General features: G+C 42.0%; 1 protein-coding gene across 1 annotated transcript in view; it reads left to right on the top strand.

Annotated features, from left to right (window-relative positions):
* Positions 1 to 14598, top strand: part of CACNA2D3 (calcium voltage-gated channel auxiliary subunit alpha2delta 3) — a 931470-nt gene that overhangs the window by 704328 nt on the left and 212544 nt on the right. Inside the window, exons 15-17 of the mRNA XM_090284008.1 lie at positions 60 to 131; positions 1446 to 1526; positions 10710 to 10784. Of these exons, the coding sequence (XP_090140134.1) occupies positions 60 to 131; positions 1446 to 1526; positions 10710 to 10784 (228 nt within the window). The remainder of the gene's footprint in view (positions 1 to 59; positions 132 to 1445; positions 1527 to 10709; positions 10785 to 14598) is intronic.

Raw genomic sequence — 14598 nt, 5'->3', positions numbered from 1 at the left:
CTCCTGCCCTGTGGTTTCCAGGTCATTCTCAGGTAACTGGCTTTTCTCTTTTCACCCAGCTTGCTGATGATCAGGGCCTTGTCCTGATGACCACAGTTGCCATGCCCGTGTTTAGTAAGCAGAACGAAACCGTGAGTACAGTGGCTTTGCTTCCTGCTTGATGCCAGGAGGGTTGTTTTCTGAGACCCCTTCTGACTCAAGCTCTGGTGACCTTTATTGATTGACTGATTGACTGATTTTAAGGACAGAGGGTATATCATTTTTTTCTTACATTTAATCCTGCTGTGAGAATCATGAACTCAAGCACAGATGGGAGGATTTCGAGCAGGTATCATTTTACAGTGTGCAGTACTTTTCCAAAATTTAATTGTTAAATGACCAGAGGAAGGAAGCCCCAGAGAGAATCCTTGGTTATAGTGAGCGACCAGTCTCCAGTTTATAGTTGCTGGCCTTGTATTAGTTTCCTAAGGCTGTGGTAACAAATCCCACAAACAATGTGGCTTAAAACAAAGAAATTTGTTCTTACAATTTAAGAGGCTAGAAGTCCAAAATCAAGGTGTCAGTGGGGCCATGCTTTCTCTGAAGGCTCTAAGGAATTCTTGTTTGGCCCCAGATTTCCCTTATTTTGTGGCAGCATAACTCTAATCTTGGCCTCAGTCTTCACATGGCCTTCTGGTCTCACATGTCTCTCTGCCTTCTTCTCTTCTTAGAAAGACACCAGTCATTGGATATAAGCCCCGTCTTAAATCCAGGATGATTTCACCTCAAGATCCTTAACTAATAGGGTCACATTCTGAGGTTGTGGGTGGACTTGAATTTGGGGGTAAAAATGAACATTAGCAATTTGTGTCTTCTTGCAGAAGGCATTTCTGACATTGGAAAGTTTCAGCACATCACATTGACCTTAGAAACTGGAACTCCAAAGGCCTATTCCTTTACTTTAGTTCTTGGTGCCAACTGGCTGTTAACAATATTAGGGTTATTTTTTCTTTCTCTGGCTATTTAGTCTCTCTCTCCTGGGCACCAGATGGCAGTGTAAATTGAGAAAGCAGTTAACACACTATAAGTCTTTCCTGTAGAAAGCTTCCATAAGAGAAATTGATTAATGATCACAGTCCTTAGCTGCTGAAACTTTAGTGCTTCTGCACATCAATTCTTCATTTTCATGAGAGATAAGAGAATTAGGGTGTCTTGGTAAGAGTGTGCATTGAGAGTTGTAGCTATTAATGTTAGCCTGAGAAGCTACCATGCTTCTCAGTAATATTTTTTGGTGGGGGATAGGAAATAGAAGAGGGTTCTTATTAGAGATCTTGGTTAATTCTCAATCTCTATCATTTTGGAGAAGGCACCAGATAGTGACCTATAGTTTGTGACTTCTCACAATGTTCTAGTTATTATACCAGATTAATTTACTATAGTTATTGTTTAATGTTTGTTTTCAACAGAGATCGAAGGGCATTCTTCTAGGCGTTGTTGGCACAGATGTCCCAGTGAAAGAACTTCTGAAGACCATCCCCAAATACAAGGTAATGCATCACTTATTGAATAGCCAAGGACCAAATGTTCAAGATAATTTCACAATCTGCCATAGTAACTATTAAAACATGAAACAAAGAGGCCCTTCTACCACTTTCTGGAAGAATCTTTTTTTTTTTTTTTTTTTTTTTTTTGTGGAACAGTAGCAGTCTGGGAAGATCTGAGTAGGTCTATGCATGCCTACCCAAGTTTGTGTGGGCCTATAGATGTCTACACAAGTCTATGGAGATCTACACAGGTCTAACTTCTCTGGTGGTCTACTAAAGCAGTCCTGACTCATCCCAGTCTGAGGATCCTCTAAAATCTGTTACTTCTTAATAGAAGCCCAGTGAGGCACAGAGAAAAATTATTACTGACTGTATTGAAACTCTATTTCCTCTGTCTTAGCAGATGATGAGGTATAAATTAAAATTAATTTCTTCATGATAAGTTAAAACCCATGGCCCAAAAGAATTGTAAATTCTTTTTAATTCTGGACATAATGGAGGGGGTGAAGTAGATAATTTTGCAACAAAGATAGAGCAGGCCTTGGGAGACCACTGCTTTGGGAGTTTGGAACAACATGAGGGCATTGAAAGTCATGAGGCCCATGGAGAAGGAACACTAGATAGAAGGGACTCAGAAAGGAGTGTGGAAAGGCTAGCACCCAGCTTTGTATGTGAGGCCAGCCCTGCACTGAGGGTAGGAGGGGAATCATACTTTCTCCTTTACATGGTCCATGCTATATTCCCAGCAATCTGTTTCCCAGCACTACTCCTTTGGTTTATTTAGTTTTTGCTAATAAACATTTGGAGACAGAGTGGCTCTCATGAGCCCCAGTGCCACCTTCAGCCAGACCTACTTCAGTTTCCTGAGAACAAGCACTGTGATTTCCAGACAACCTCCTGGTGCTCTATGGATTGGCATGCATTTGCCCTGTCTGGGGCAGGTAGGCACAACACAAGAACCCATCTGAAAATGACCAACTGCGCTGCTTCCTGGGCTGGTAGCAGAGGGGTGACAAGTTGCTATGAAGGTGATGTGGTAGCAGTAGCCATGGAGTTCCTGGGGATGACATTCATTGATATTTATGTTCCCTGGCTGCTTGAGATATGCTACCATGGTTAAATAAGCACTTTAATGAAATCAGAGCAACGGACACAATCAGGATCCACCAGCCTATCACATTGCCTTGTCTTTATGCTGCCTGAACAGTTACTGGACAGATCTTTTAAAATTTAAATGGACTTACTTTGAAAAAAAATTATCTCCTTTAACCTCAGCCTGAATAATCACATGTGAAATCATAAGTTGAGATGTGATCTTTCTATTTTTTTAACACACATGTTAACCAAGGGAGCGACTTGACTAAGTTCACCTTTTAAATAGATAGCCCAGATCCTTGAGCCCCACATAGAAAATTTTCACCTCTTGCCTAGTGGGGGCTCCTCAGAAAAGCAAATCAAAAGGTGGTCCTCAAGCCCCCTCACAGCCATATAGAACTGTCCAAGAGTTGTTTCAATGTGTGTGTGAGCATGGAAGTATGGGATGGGACCTCTCCTGGTCCTGAGAGGTATTCACTGAGCCAACATAGTTCCTCTGACTGCACAAGGTCAAGTTGAAGCCATACCTGTCCCCTCTTCCCTCAACACCGAGTACACTGGCTTGCCCATCTTCATTTCGGGCCTACTCATTGATTGACAAGGGTTCCCTTTGCCTCCATTTGGACAGAGGCAAGATTTGTTAAACCAGGAATATTAGATAGTTGGCTGGCTGGCAGGCCCCTTCCTTACTACCTGCTTCCATACTGAGGCTGATTCACCACAGTTGGGAGGAGCTCATGGGCCTGCCTGGCCCTCAGCAGAAGGAAGGAGGCACTTAGAGCTCTGGAGGCAGATATGTACAGGGCCCTGCCTCCATTGCTGAGGAGCCTGGTGTGGACAGGCCTCTCAAATACTCTTCTGCCCAATGGTGATAACAGCAGAACCTGCTTGCAGAACTTGCAGGAAACATTGAGCATTATCATTAATTGGGAAGAGTGGTAACACACTGGTCAAAGGGACAGTTGTGATATGAGGCCTCCTGGTATCCACAGCCCTCTTCCACATGGGATTTTGCCTGTGTAGAGCTGCTGATAACTTTCCCACCTAGGATTCAAGCACCCGTGGGTTTCACATCCACTGAAACCTTGCTAAGTTAGGATACCTAAGGAATGGCTAGACAACCACATTCTGGGATCCTTTACCACTTTTAAAAATAGGATTTTCCAAGAATTTTGAAAGGCATGGGGAAAGGCTTATGATACAAGGTCATGTGTGTAAGGCATGATTCTTGAGTTTGATGACAAGTACAGGCCCACCTTTTGACAGAGAGATGGGATAAGTGCAAGAGAATGGGCTTCACAGCAAACTCTTGTTGAAGCAAGTCAGCTGAAAGGATGGCTGCAGCCAAAATGATCAGGTCATGTTTCAGAGAGTTGGATGCAAAATGTCAGGTGCGCCATTTTGCAGTATGAGACAGTGTGCCTCATGGTACAATATTAGCAGATAACATTGGCCGAGAACTTGATGCTGTGCAAAGTACGTTACCCACACCATGTTAGCAAATCCTCCTCAGGCAAGTGCTCTGCTGCTGTATCCATTCTACTCATAAGGAGACTCTGGTTCATAGGGTGTGTTCACAGAATGCAGGGCCACAGAAGTAGGAAATGGTGAGTGTGATTTGAGCCCGGTCTGTGTAACTCCTTACCTACGTGCTTAGAAAGATCTAAGCCATCCACATACCACTTCATGACTTGTACCATCTATACTATTATTTACAACACTTCACCTGTAAATGAATTCAAAATTTTCTTTCCTTACCTCAATTTTAATAGAAAACACCATAGCACCATTTTGAAAGAAAAGCCAGTGTTATTTACCATTAGAGAGCATAATTATTTAAAAAATCATAAAAGCAAAATAATAGTATTAAATGATTGCTTGGTAATCCAAGATTCTGAACTTGTGATATGTTCTCTCTGTTTTTAAGGCAGTATTAAAGGCAAGTGTTGAAGCAGTACTAAATGGAAACTTCCTTTTTTATATAATTGGAAGGATGGAAGGAATGTGGGAAGGACTGACTCTTGCCAAGTGATTCTGGCTAGTAAATTTAACACTGGGCCTGTATGCCACCTAAAATGATCTTACTCTACATTCCAGTTTTTCTAAAAAAGCAAAACAGTCCATGGGAACATGGTAGAGTGCTGAGGAATGAGGACCATGGAGGCTGGTTTATCCTACAGTAGTGGGCACCCTGGCCTTCTGGGATGGGCACCCCTTACCTCAGCTCTGGCCATCACCACCATCAATAAGCCATGCACCCCCACCTCTCAGCCCAGGCTTCTCAGAGTCCCCAGAGGGTTAGGCCCTTCCCAGTTCTTCCTGGTGGGCCCATAGCACCTGCAGGTCTGTTCTCATATGCTAATGCCATTTAGTTGATCAAATTAGAAAACCACCTGGATAGCAAAGAGAAAATGCACTCTAAACTGTCCAGGCTCACAAATGGTGGACTCCTTAGCAGAAGGACTCTCCTGCTTGGGTTTATTGAAAGGATAAAGGCCTTCTTCCTACTCCCCCAGCCTAAGCCCTGACAACCAGCCTCATCCCTTACCAATGCTTTTACTGTTGTGGTTAGGACATCTGGTTGATCCAAACCCAGATCAACAAGTATTGGAAACCGGGCAGCTCCTCAGAGACTGAAAGCACAAGGATGAAGGAGAGATTTGAGTTCCCTAAAGATAGTGGACTTTATTTTAGTGACTACTCAGACCCAGATATACAGAATTGCTGGCTCACTGTTTAAGGAAGGGCATCCCACCTTGAGAGGATATTTCCAGATAATCCTTAAGACTCATTTCATATGAGAAGATGTAGAAATCCAAGTAGAGAGTCACTACTTGATATATGCTCAATAAATCAAGAAAATATGAACATAATATGAAACTGATAACAATTACCCTGTGAGTCTATTTCTCAAAGCTTTCTCTACCAGGGAAGGTGCTAAGCTCTTTATCACATTATCTTACTTATTAATAGGGTAGACATTGCCTCTACCTTCATTTTGCAGCTAAAGAAACTGAGACACAGAAAGCTGAAATAGCTTGCCACATTTCACAGCTGGTCAGCCATGATTTTAGCCACTATTTGTTACCCTACAGCAGCGATTTTCAACCTCTCCCATCTCCTGGCACACATAAACTAATTACTAAAATTCTGTGGCATGCCAAAAATTATATATTTTTGCAGATATGACAGAAAATAGGTATAGTTCTGATTCATTCACTCCGGACAGCTATTGTTGTGTTGGCTGTTGCCATTTTTTAAAATTTGACAGTCTTAAGGGACAAGAGGTCAGTGCCCCTGACTAAATTGTCAAATATTGCATGTTTAAGATTTGTTGCAGCACACCAGTAGAAAAGCACTTTCCTAAAGCCATTAAGAACAATAAATGACAATACTAATAATTAGTTTAAATAATATCTAAATATTAACAATAATAATTAAAATAAAATAAAACAATGAAACATTTATAGAACTTTTTACTGTGGAGTATGGTAAAAATGCTTTACATGCACTATTCCCATTGAATCCATATTATGTTCCCATGGCGTGGGTACAACTTGGCCCCATTTTTAGTTGAGGAAACTCAAAGTGACTTTCTCACCATAAGTCATCTAGTAAAAGGTGAATGAAACAAAGTGTAACAAGAAAAGAGAGGAAGATCAGCTACAGGAAATTAACCAGAAGTGCCTGCAATACAAGCACTTTTGTTTTATGCTTTCCCAAAGGTTAGACTGGGAACCAGAGACACAGGTATGACACACTTAAGCCTAAGTCATTCCTTCTCTGGTTCCCACAAAATGCCTTAGGGAAAGGTGTGCCTGTCAGCCAGGGGCAGCCCTGGTGGAACAGGCCTCTCTCATGCAGGAGTGGAGAGCTCCAGGAATTGAGTGCAGAACGCACCTTTCCGCCCCGATTAACACCTTGTAAAGATGAGTCACCTCTTGGCTCCTGAGGTTTTCCCAGAAGATAGAATTCTTTCTTTTCCCTTAGCTTCATAGATTTTTCCCACAAGCAATCAGACTTCCTGTAATTTTTATTAAGAATTCCAGACACCCCAGCAATAATTTCCAGACACCACAGCCTCTGTTAAGGTAACAAGCCATTTTATAATTGGGTTCACTTCATTAGCCCAAAGCCTTTGCCCTGGAAGGGAAGCACCTCCTTCCCGGCTGTTGGACTATGAGGCTCTGGCCTCCAGGGAAGCGTGCTTCGGGATGAAGGCCCCTTTGGCAGCCCCAAGTGCTGGAATGCCTGTGTCTGATCTGTTCTCTATTACTCCATGGGACTGCACATTGGAATGGACAGGAAGACTGGTTCTATTTCAGATGAAATAAAAATTAGAGAGTTCATCAGTATATTGATGTGTGGCCAAAAACAAATGTTGGACAATGTCATCATATAAGCTTTTGGTTTTCTGAGGGATTCACCCACAGAATGTATTTTGAGATTTGCTCTGAGTTTCTCTTCTTACATCTACATTAGGTTATATCCATATGTCACCAACCAACCAACAAAACATTCTGGTGTCATTTTCTCCAACAGTTCTCCTGGGAAAGATTTTAACCTGCTAGTTTCTGATTGTAGGAAGACTTCCTCAGGTACAGCCTTAAGAAGGACTGAGTATGCTCCTGCCATCACAAGTCATCTTCTCCTTTTTGGCTCATTTTTAATATTAACTTTAGTTTAGACTTTAAAGATAAACTAACTCATTTTTGGGTAAAAAAGTGAAGGACATCTTAAATACAAACAAACATTAACCAGAGCACCTGTCATGTGCCAGACATAATGCTAGGGGTCTTAGAAGTCAAAGATGAGTGAGATGGCTCCTTCTCCACAAGAGCCCATTCTAGTGGGGTGGTGCTATCTTATCCAGAACAGGGCAGAGGAAGGAAAGAGAACAAGCTATGATTGAGAGGCAGAAAAGAAGGTGTAGTTTATGTATAAAGGTGAAGGTAGTAATAGAGAATTTCTCAGGGTTTTATGGAAACATGGTCTGGAAAGGAGGAAGCATTGGAGGAGGTCAGGAGACACTTTGAATAGTGATGATCCTGAGGCCGTGTTCATAGCATGGGTGAGAATTAACCAAGGGGGTAGGGGGAGCAGTGGTGCTCTGGGCAGCTGGCACTATGTGAGTTAAGGTCTGGGAGGGAGAGAAAACTGCAGGGGCGTTAGATCACTGCCATATGCCCTGAGAGGCAATGAGTGGAAGAAGGCAGGGCTGGATATATAGGGAGGGAGAGCGGATGGATTTCATCTTATACATGAAAGAAGTCTATAGTGAGTTTTACACAGGGGAGCCACAGGGCCAAGGTTACCTTTGACTTGATCAGGCTTGAGAGTGACTTGGTTGGAACCAAGCTTTGAGGCAGGAAGAACAGTTAGGATCATTGTGGAAATCTATTACATTAAATCTACATGAATTGTAGTGCTGGGGAAGCAGAGTTGAATATGAATAATTTCTGGAATAAATGTTAGTCATTATTTATACCAAGAAGTTGGGGGTGAAAGAGAGAAACAAGCTTAAACCTGATGTTCTAGTTTCTAGTGTGGGCATTGGGGTGGGTGGCAGTGGCACCGATGGAGAGAGAAGGGCAGGAAGAGCAACAGAAGGGAGGGAGCTGCTGTGATGGACTGGGTGTGATGCCCACGAGGCACCTGAGAGATGTCGAGGTAGAAATGACTGACAGTCAGTTGGGTGCTCGGATCTGCTACTGAGGGGGGAGGCCGAGGCTGCAGCATGGGTCTGGAGATAACAGCACCCAGGTGGTTGCTGAAGCTTATTGGGGGGAGGGGGGACAGGGAGAGCTAAAGCAGACAAATGGCTCCGGGGATAGAAACTTAGGGAAAATAAGTGGAGGAGGAGGGTCCTGAGAAATGGAGGAAATCTGGGAATATGGGGCATTGGAGCTGAGGGAACAGAGTGTAAAGGAAGAGAGGGCAGTAGGCTAGTATGACCAGGAAGATTCAAGCAAGAGCTTTCAATGGTTTGGTAGTTAGGGGGCCATGGGCAACTGTGGGGAAGGGTGTTCTGCTGGCATCTTGGTGGGCAGGGGCAGATTCCAGTCAGCGGAGACATAAATGGACAACAAAAAACAGACAAGGCAGTTCAACTATGAATGTAGGATGTTGGGTGGGGAGGTCAGCTCAGTCCTGGCATTCCAGGGGAGAAAGCAGCGTTTAGGTTAGCTTTGTAGGATCTGCGCTCAATTCAATTTGTTTTATTGTTTCCCTGCTTCTTCCTTTTACTCTTTCTGGTTTCCCTACTCTTCTTCCCTCCATCCCAACCACTCCACCACATATTTTTTAACCACATGGCATGACCTTAGCCTTCATGGAACTTGTAGAAAGACAGGCATTAAATGATCAAAGCCCTTGACCTATGCCTTGGTAACGTATAATCAAACTCACAAATAATTGATTGTTATCTTTTGGGTAAGTGCTGTACCGGAGACGTAGAGGGCATGAAGGGAGCATATGCAAAGAGTTCTGCCTTCTTCTGAGTATTACTTCCTATATGCAAACCAAGAACTGAAGTAATATACATTAGAAGTCACTAAATATATTAGCTGACTATAAAATATCATTTATTTGGTCTAATTTTGAGTTCAACTTTCCAATGAAATACCACTTTTGCCTTTAATGGAAAAAAACAAATTCTCCAAGTCCTTTTTGACCCCTCCAGTCCATATTAAACTGGGACATAATAATGGTAATTAATGCGGTGTTGACTGTGTCTGACATTTTTCCAAGAGACAAGATGAAAGAGACGATATACATCTCAAAGGATAGGAAATCTCTGGTTTATCTTTCACAGCATAATGAAATATACTTTTATCATTAGAGTCAAGTAGAATCTAATTAAAACTTGCTGTGCAAGGTAACTCCAGGAGAAAATGTCTGTTGCCCTTGACTACCATGTGCATATTTGCTTTATGTAATGCAAAGGAAACTTAATTGCCAGTGTTACATTCTCTGAAGTTAATTTCACATCACCTTGATGTTAAGCTAAGAAACAGACAGGGTCATTCTTGGTTTGTAAATTCTGTTGTCTGGATCATTTAATAGTATCATATTCAAGAATGTGGTCGGCAGTGAGAGCTCAGAACTATGAAATAACTCGTCAGCAAAAACAGAGGATTTTTTTTCTTCTCCCCTTTCACTGCTCTGGCAAAAGCGGGTTACATTTTCTTTCTTCAGAGAGAGAGATCAGTATGGGTTTTATGCCAGAGACCATTTTAATACATGAATGATTTGTAGGTAAATTTATTGTAGCCAATGGGTGCAGTCAACTGTATAATAGAAATATTGTCAAAAAGCCAGGATTATTATTTAAATAAGTGCAGTGTTAAATTTGATTACATACTTTTTAAAGCTAATAAAACATTTCATTGCTCTCAAACTATTTCCCATAGTCCCATTTAGTCAGAAAACATAAATTAAGTGAGGTTCTGCATAGAAAGTTACCCAGGCTTTGTGTCGATGGAAGCATGCGTGGAAAAGCTTGGCAGCCACACAATTTAAAGACAAAAGGATATAAAAGGGGTTGGCAGGCTCCTACATAGGCTTGCTTGGTGGGGGGACACTTTTATCCTTGAAGAATGATAAAAAATGACCGCCGAGGAGGGTGCACGCCTGAGATAGTCCCTGTATGTGTAGACTTGTAGGAAACCTTGATGGGAATCAGGATGACGTCAACCCTTTCCTTATCACAGATAGAAAGAAGACACTCAGGTTGATGAAATTCTGTTCACTTGGACACAGCATTTTCCCAGAAACATTAGCTACTTTCTTTTTTTATTTTTTTAAGTAATTGTTTTTGTTTTAAATAAATCAAAGTAAAGCCTTTGATGCCAACAGGGGGATGTGACATTTTAAATTGTGCTATTTGCTGAGCTTATCCTGTGACAGGTCTTCATTTCCACCAAATGTCAAGGATCAGCGCCTTGCATTCATTTTAATGAAATATTGTGCTGATAAGGGTTGTGAATGCCAAGTTTAAGCTGTAAATTACTAAATGTCGGACTGCTTTATGCTTTGTGAATTCGCCAGGGAGCAAGCTAATGAAGGTTTCTTTCTCGCTTCCTCTTACAGTTAGGGATTCACGGTTATGCCTTTGCAATCACAAACAATGGATATATCCTGACACATCCAGAACTCAGACCACTGGTAAGAGAAATACTTATTACTGTGCTTCTCCTTTTATGATTTTAAAATATTTTCTTCAGTTCTACAATGATGACACTTTGCAGCAGTTTTCACATTAAAAGCGCCATTCATAATATTGTTTCCTAAAGGTTGTTTTACTAGTTAATAAATAAATAATGTTGGGTGAATGTATTTACTATCATGCTTTTATATATAAATCCATATATATTTACTTATTTTATTTACTTATTTCGCAGCTGCCAATAAATGGAAATTTTTAACTCTAGACAGCATGAAACACATCATAATGGGTACCTCTATGTAACAAATGGTCTCACTTTCCAACCCCGAGACTTACCTGTTGCAAGTTACATTTGATGCAACAAATTAGACCCAGGATTCCTGGAAATTCATTATGATAGGATTTGCCCCCAAATTACATTGCCTAAGCCCAGTGCCTCCTGTATGAAAGGAATCAACAATACCTTTTTTTGTTTAATTAAAACAGTCTCCATTCCTGCCTAAGTCATATCCAATAGCCCTGTTTGATGACCTGACATGTAAACCATTTTGTTTCAGCAATATTTTCACTTTATCAGAAGTGAGTGGGGTTAGGCCGAGTCCAGGACAGCTCATGGTATCATTGTCCACCCCAATCCCTGGGGAGAGGCTGCCTGGGGCACTCTGTGGAGGAGGATTCTGAAGGGCAGCCAGAGTTGTGGGGGTAGGAGGACCTGGTCCATGGACAGCATCTCCTGTGGACACTGGACAGGTGCGAGTAGTGAGCATGCCATGGTTTTGCAATCTCTGGACTGACTAGTTGCAGTGTGTTGAAAAAAGGGCATCCCTTTCGGTTTGTGTATATTTAGCTCATTTTAAAAAAGGTGTAAAGTTATAAAGAGTAATACAATAAATTCTGCTTTTGAAAGTTAAGAAGGTGTAGGTTGTTTCCTGTAGCAATACACACACACACACACGCACATTCACATGTACCCGTCCACCCCACACGTCTTTTTCTCTTTCATCAAAATCAGAAAAGAACAGCAGTGCCTGCTATGCAAATGTTTATTGGCGAAGCACTGTGGGGACCAGTTTGCTTCTCGCTTGACTCATTGTTTAGAAAAAGTTCATGTTTGTGCTCCATCATCATCCAGCTTTGCTCTAATCGCCCTGGTATTAATGGAGTCATAGCCACATCATGTGGATCCCATATGCACACTTTAAGATTGGAATTATGGTAATATTCGATTTCCACAATCTTTTTATCAGGAAAAGATTGAATTAACTGGCTAGCTAGTTACAAATGTAGCTCAGAATTATAGAAAGGTCTTATTGAAAAGCTACTAACTTTTTGAGGCTATGAAAGTCTAAAAACATAGTTAGGTCTGAAAGCTTAGCACTTTGCCCATTTCTAAGTGGCCCAGTTGGGGTTGTCTGTAGGGAGTGGTACAAGTTGCATGTTTGGTGTGGCTCACTCTGGGTTCCTAGTGCTTATTTATTCCAAGTTGAAGTAGAACAGAGTAAATGAAACAATCAAACCTGGATCTTCTGCCAGTGAGTAAATTAACTTCCCATTTATCAGCTTTTAAAGAAGGGATGAAATGGAACCAGATGTCAGAAGTCACCAAGGCACTTTCCCTCTCTCTGCTGCAATGGAAATGAGCAGCTCCCATCTGCATAGTCAATTCGCAATGTCTTTCTGGTTGCCTGTATCTTCTGGTCATGCAGCAAAAGGTCTGTCTGCAAATAGTCCATCTGATACACTTTTCAGAGCTGTGGCTACTGAGAGAGCAGCCGAAAGGCTCTTAGAAAAGTAGGCCAATCAGTCAACATCAATCATATCCTGATAGTGCAAGCACAAATCATATGTGTTCTCACTGCTGAAACATTGTACTGAAACGGTTCACCAAAAGAGGTAACCAGGGTCAAGTTCCCATAAGTGGGATGGCCCAAGCAAATTCCCTATATCTCACCTGTGGGAATCCAAACCAGATGAACCATATTGCAATTGATCAGTGATAAGAACCTAAGGAATAGCCAGGCCATTCATCTGTTTCTTACCCTGAGACATGAGATCTTTAGAAGAGGTTTGGAGCAATGCCAGTTATTGAGGAGTACATGAACTCACTCATCTGCATGTGATCAATAAGTGTATGTTGACTCTGCCTGAGTTTTGCATTTTCCTCCTGGGAAAAAGATAGTCAAATGGAAGGAACTCAACTCCAGTAATACAAAGGTTGCCCTTAATTCCTAGTCCTGCCACATCCCAGCTGTGGGACTTTGATCAAGTCACAGAGCCTCTCTAAGCATCAGTGTCTCTATAATCCTGCCATAATTATAGTGTATATATCTTAGATTGGTTGTGAGAGTAAATGAGATAATGCCAGCAAAGAACTTTGTATGACAAAGCAGTCCCTGGGACATTGTGGGGACAGTGGTGGTTAACCCGGCACCCTGTGTGTGTTATATTGGCTCTATGGATCTCAATTCATCTGCTGTAAAGTTTGGGAGGGCATGGAGTGGTAGGTGCTTAGGGGTATCTAAAGAACACTTTCTGATTATTCAATTAGTTTAGATTATTAGGGTAAACATTGATGGGGGATTGCGTACACAGATACACACACATTCACCTGAACAGATACAGGGTCCTTGGACTAATGCACTCTGCATTCAATCCTAATTTCAGTCTGCTGTCAGGTTGGTCTGTGTATATCTACCTTTCTCTCCTCTCTCTCTGTCTCTCTGTCTATCTGTGTTTCTCTCTCACAAAGGTACGCAAGCGTGCACACATGCTCTCTCTCTCTCTCTCTCTCTCTCTCTCTCTCTCTCTCTCTCTCTCTCTCTCTCTCTCTCTCTCTCTCTCTCTCTCTCTCTCTTTCTCTCTCTCTGTTTTCTTGGCCAACTCTTGTCTAGAAGACAACAGCACTATAAGGTTCTGTTGGAGCCATATCATGTGAGAAACCAAAGTTTTTGTTTTTGTTGTTCATTTTTTAAGTACATAGCAATGAGAATAATACTCAAAGCTGCAGTCAGAGGAGATGATAGTTAAGACCCAATCCACGTGGATGGAAAGTTCCTGGCTTTGGCATGTACAAGCTATTTGTTTACCTGAACAACAAAAACTGAAAGCTTTCCCCCATCTTCTCCCTCACCATCAATTCACTCAGTGCACAGTAGGAACCCTGGAAATGAGTGACTGAAGGCATCCTCTAAAACCACCGTTTTCATAGTCACTGAACTTTGGGTCCTTCAGATACTGTAATTTGTGAGCTTCCAGTGGAAACCTGGGGTCTGCCTGAGACGGAATCCACCCTGGTCAGAATCCTCATGCATGGCTAGGTACAGCCAGCTGCCAGCAGCTCCCTTGGCTAGCTGAGGATTCAGGGAAGGAACCCACATCCAGACCTGACTTGCTTTCTCCCAAGTCCAGCCAGATAATCAAATCCTTATTATAAATGCATGTTCCCCTTGGTTCTGGCCAACACTACCAGATTAGCACGTTGGGTGTGAGTGTGGGGTTGTGGCCAATGTGAGAGGATGGAGCAGACTCACTTAAAATAACTCATATTGCCTCTCCATTTGCCACTGAGGTTGTTTCTGCCCCTGCAGCCAGAGGAAAGAAGTGGGTTTCTCTGAAGCACAATACCAATATTTTTCTAATTTGTCCAATAAAATCTCTCCCCTGAACTTAATGTTTGGCCTGATTTTATCCAGTGTTTTCTTTAATCTTGTATGATTTGGGTGTGAATCATGAAGTGTCTCCAAAAACAGCTCAAATGTAGGGGCCTTACTCAGCCGACTTGCTTTGGTTTAATTGGCAAAACTGCTAACGTAA

The sequence above is a fragment of the Furipterus horrens genome, unplaced genomic scaffold (genome assembly GCF_987537825.1).
Source record: "Furipterus horrens unplaced genomic scaffold, mFurHor1.1.pri manual_scaffold_7, whole genome shotgun sequence".
Taxonomy (NCBI): Eukaryota; Metazoa; Chordata; class Mammalia; order Chiroptera; family Furipteridae; genus Furipterus; species Furipterus horrens.
This window is presented reverse-complemented; position numbering and strand designations above follow the sequence as displayed.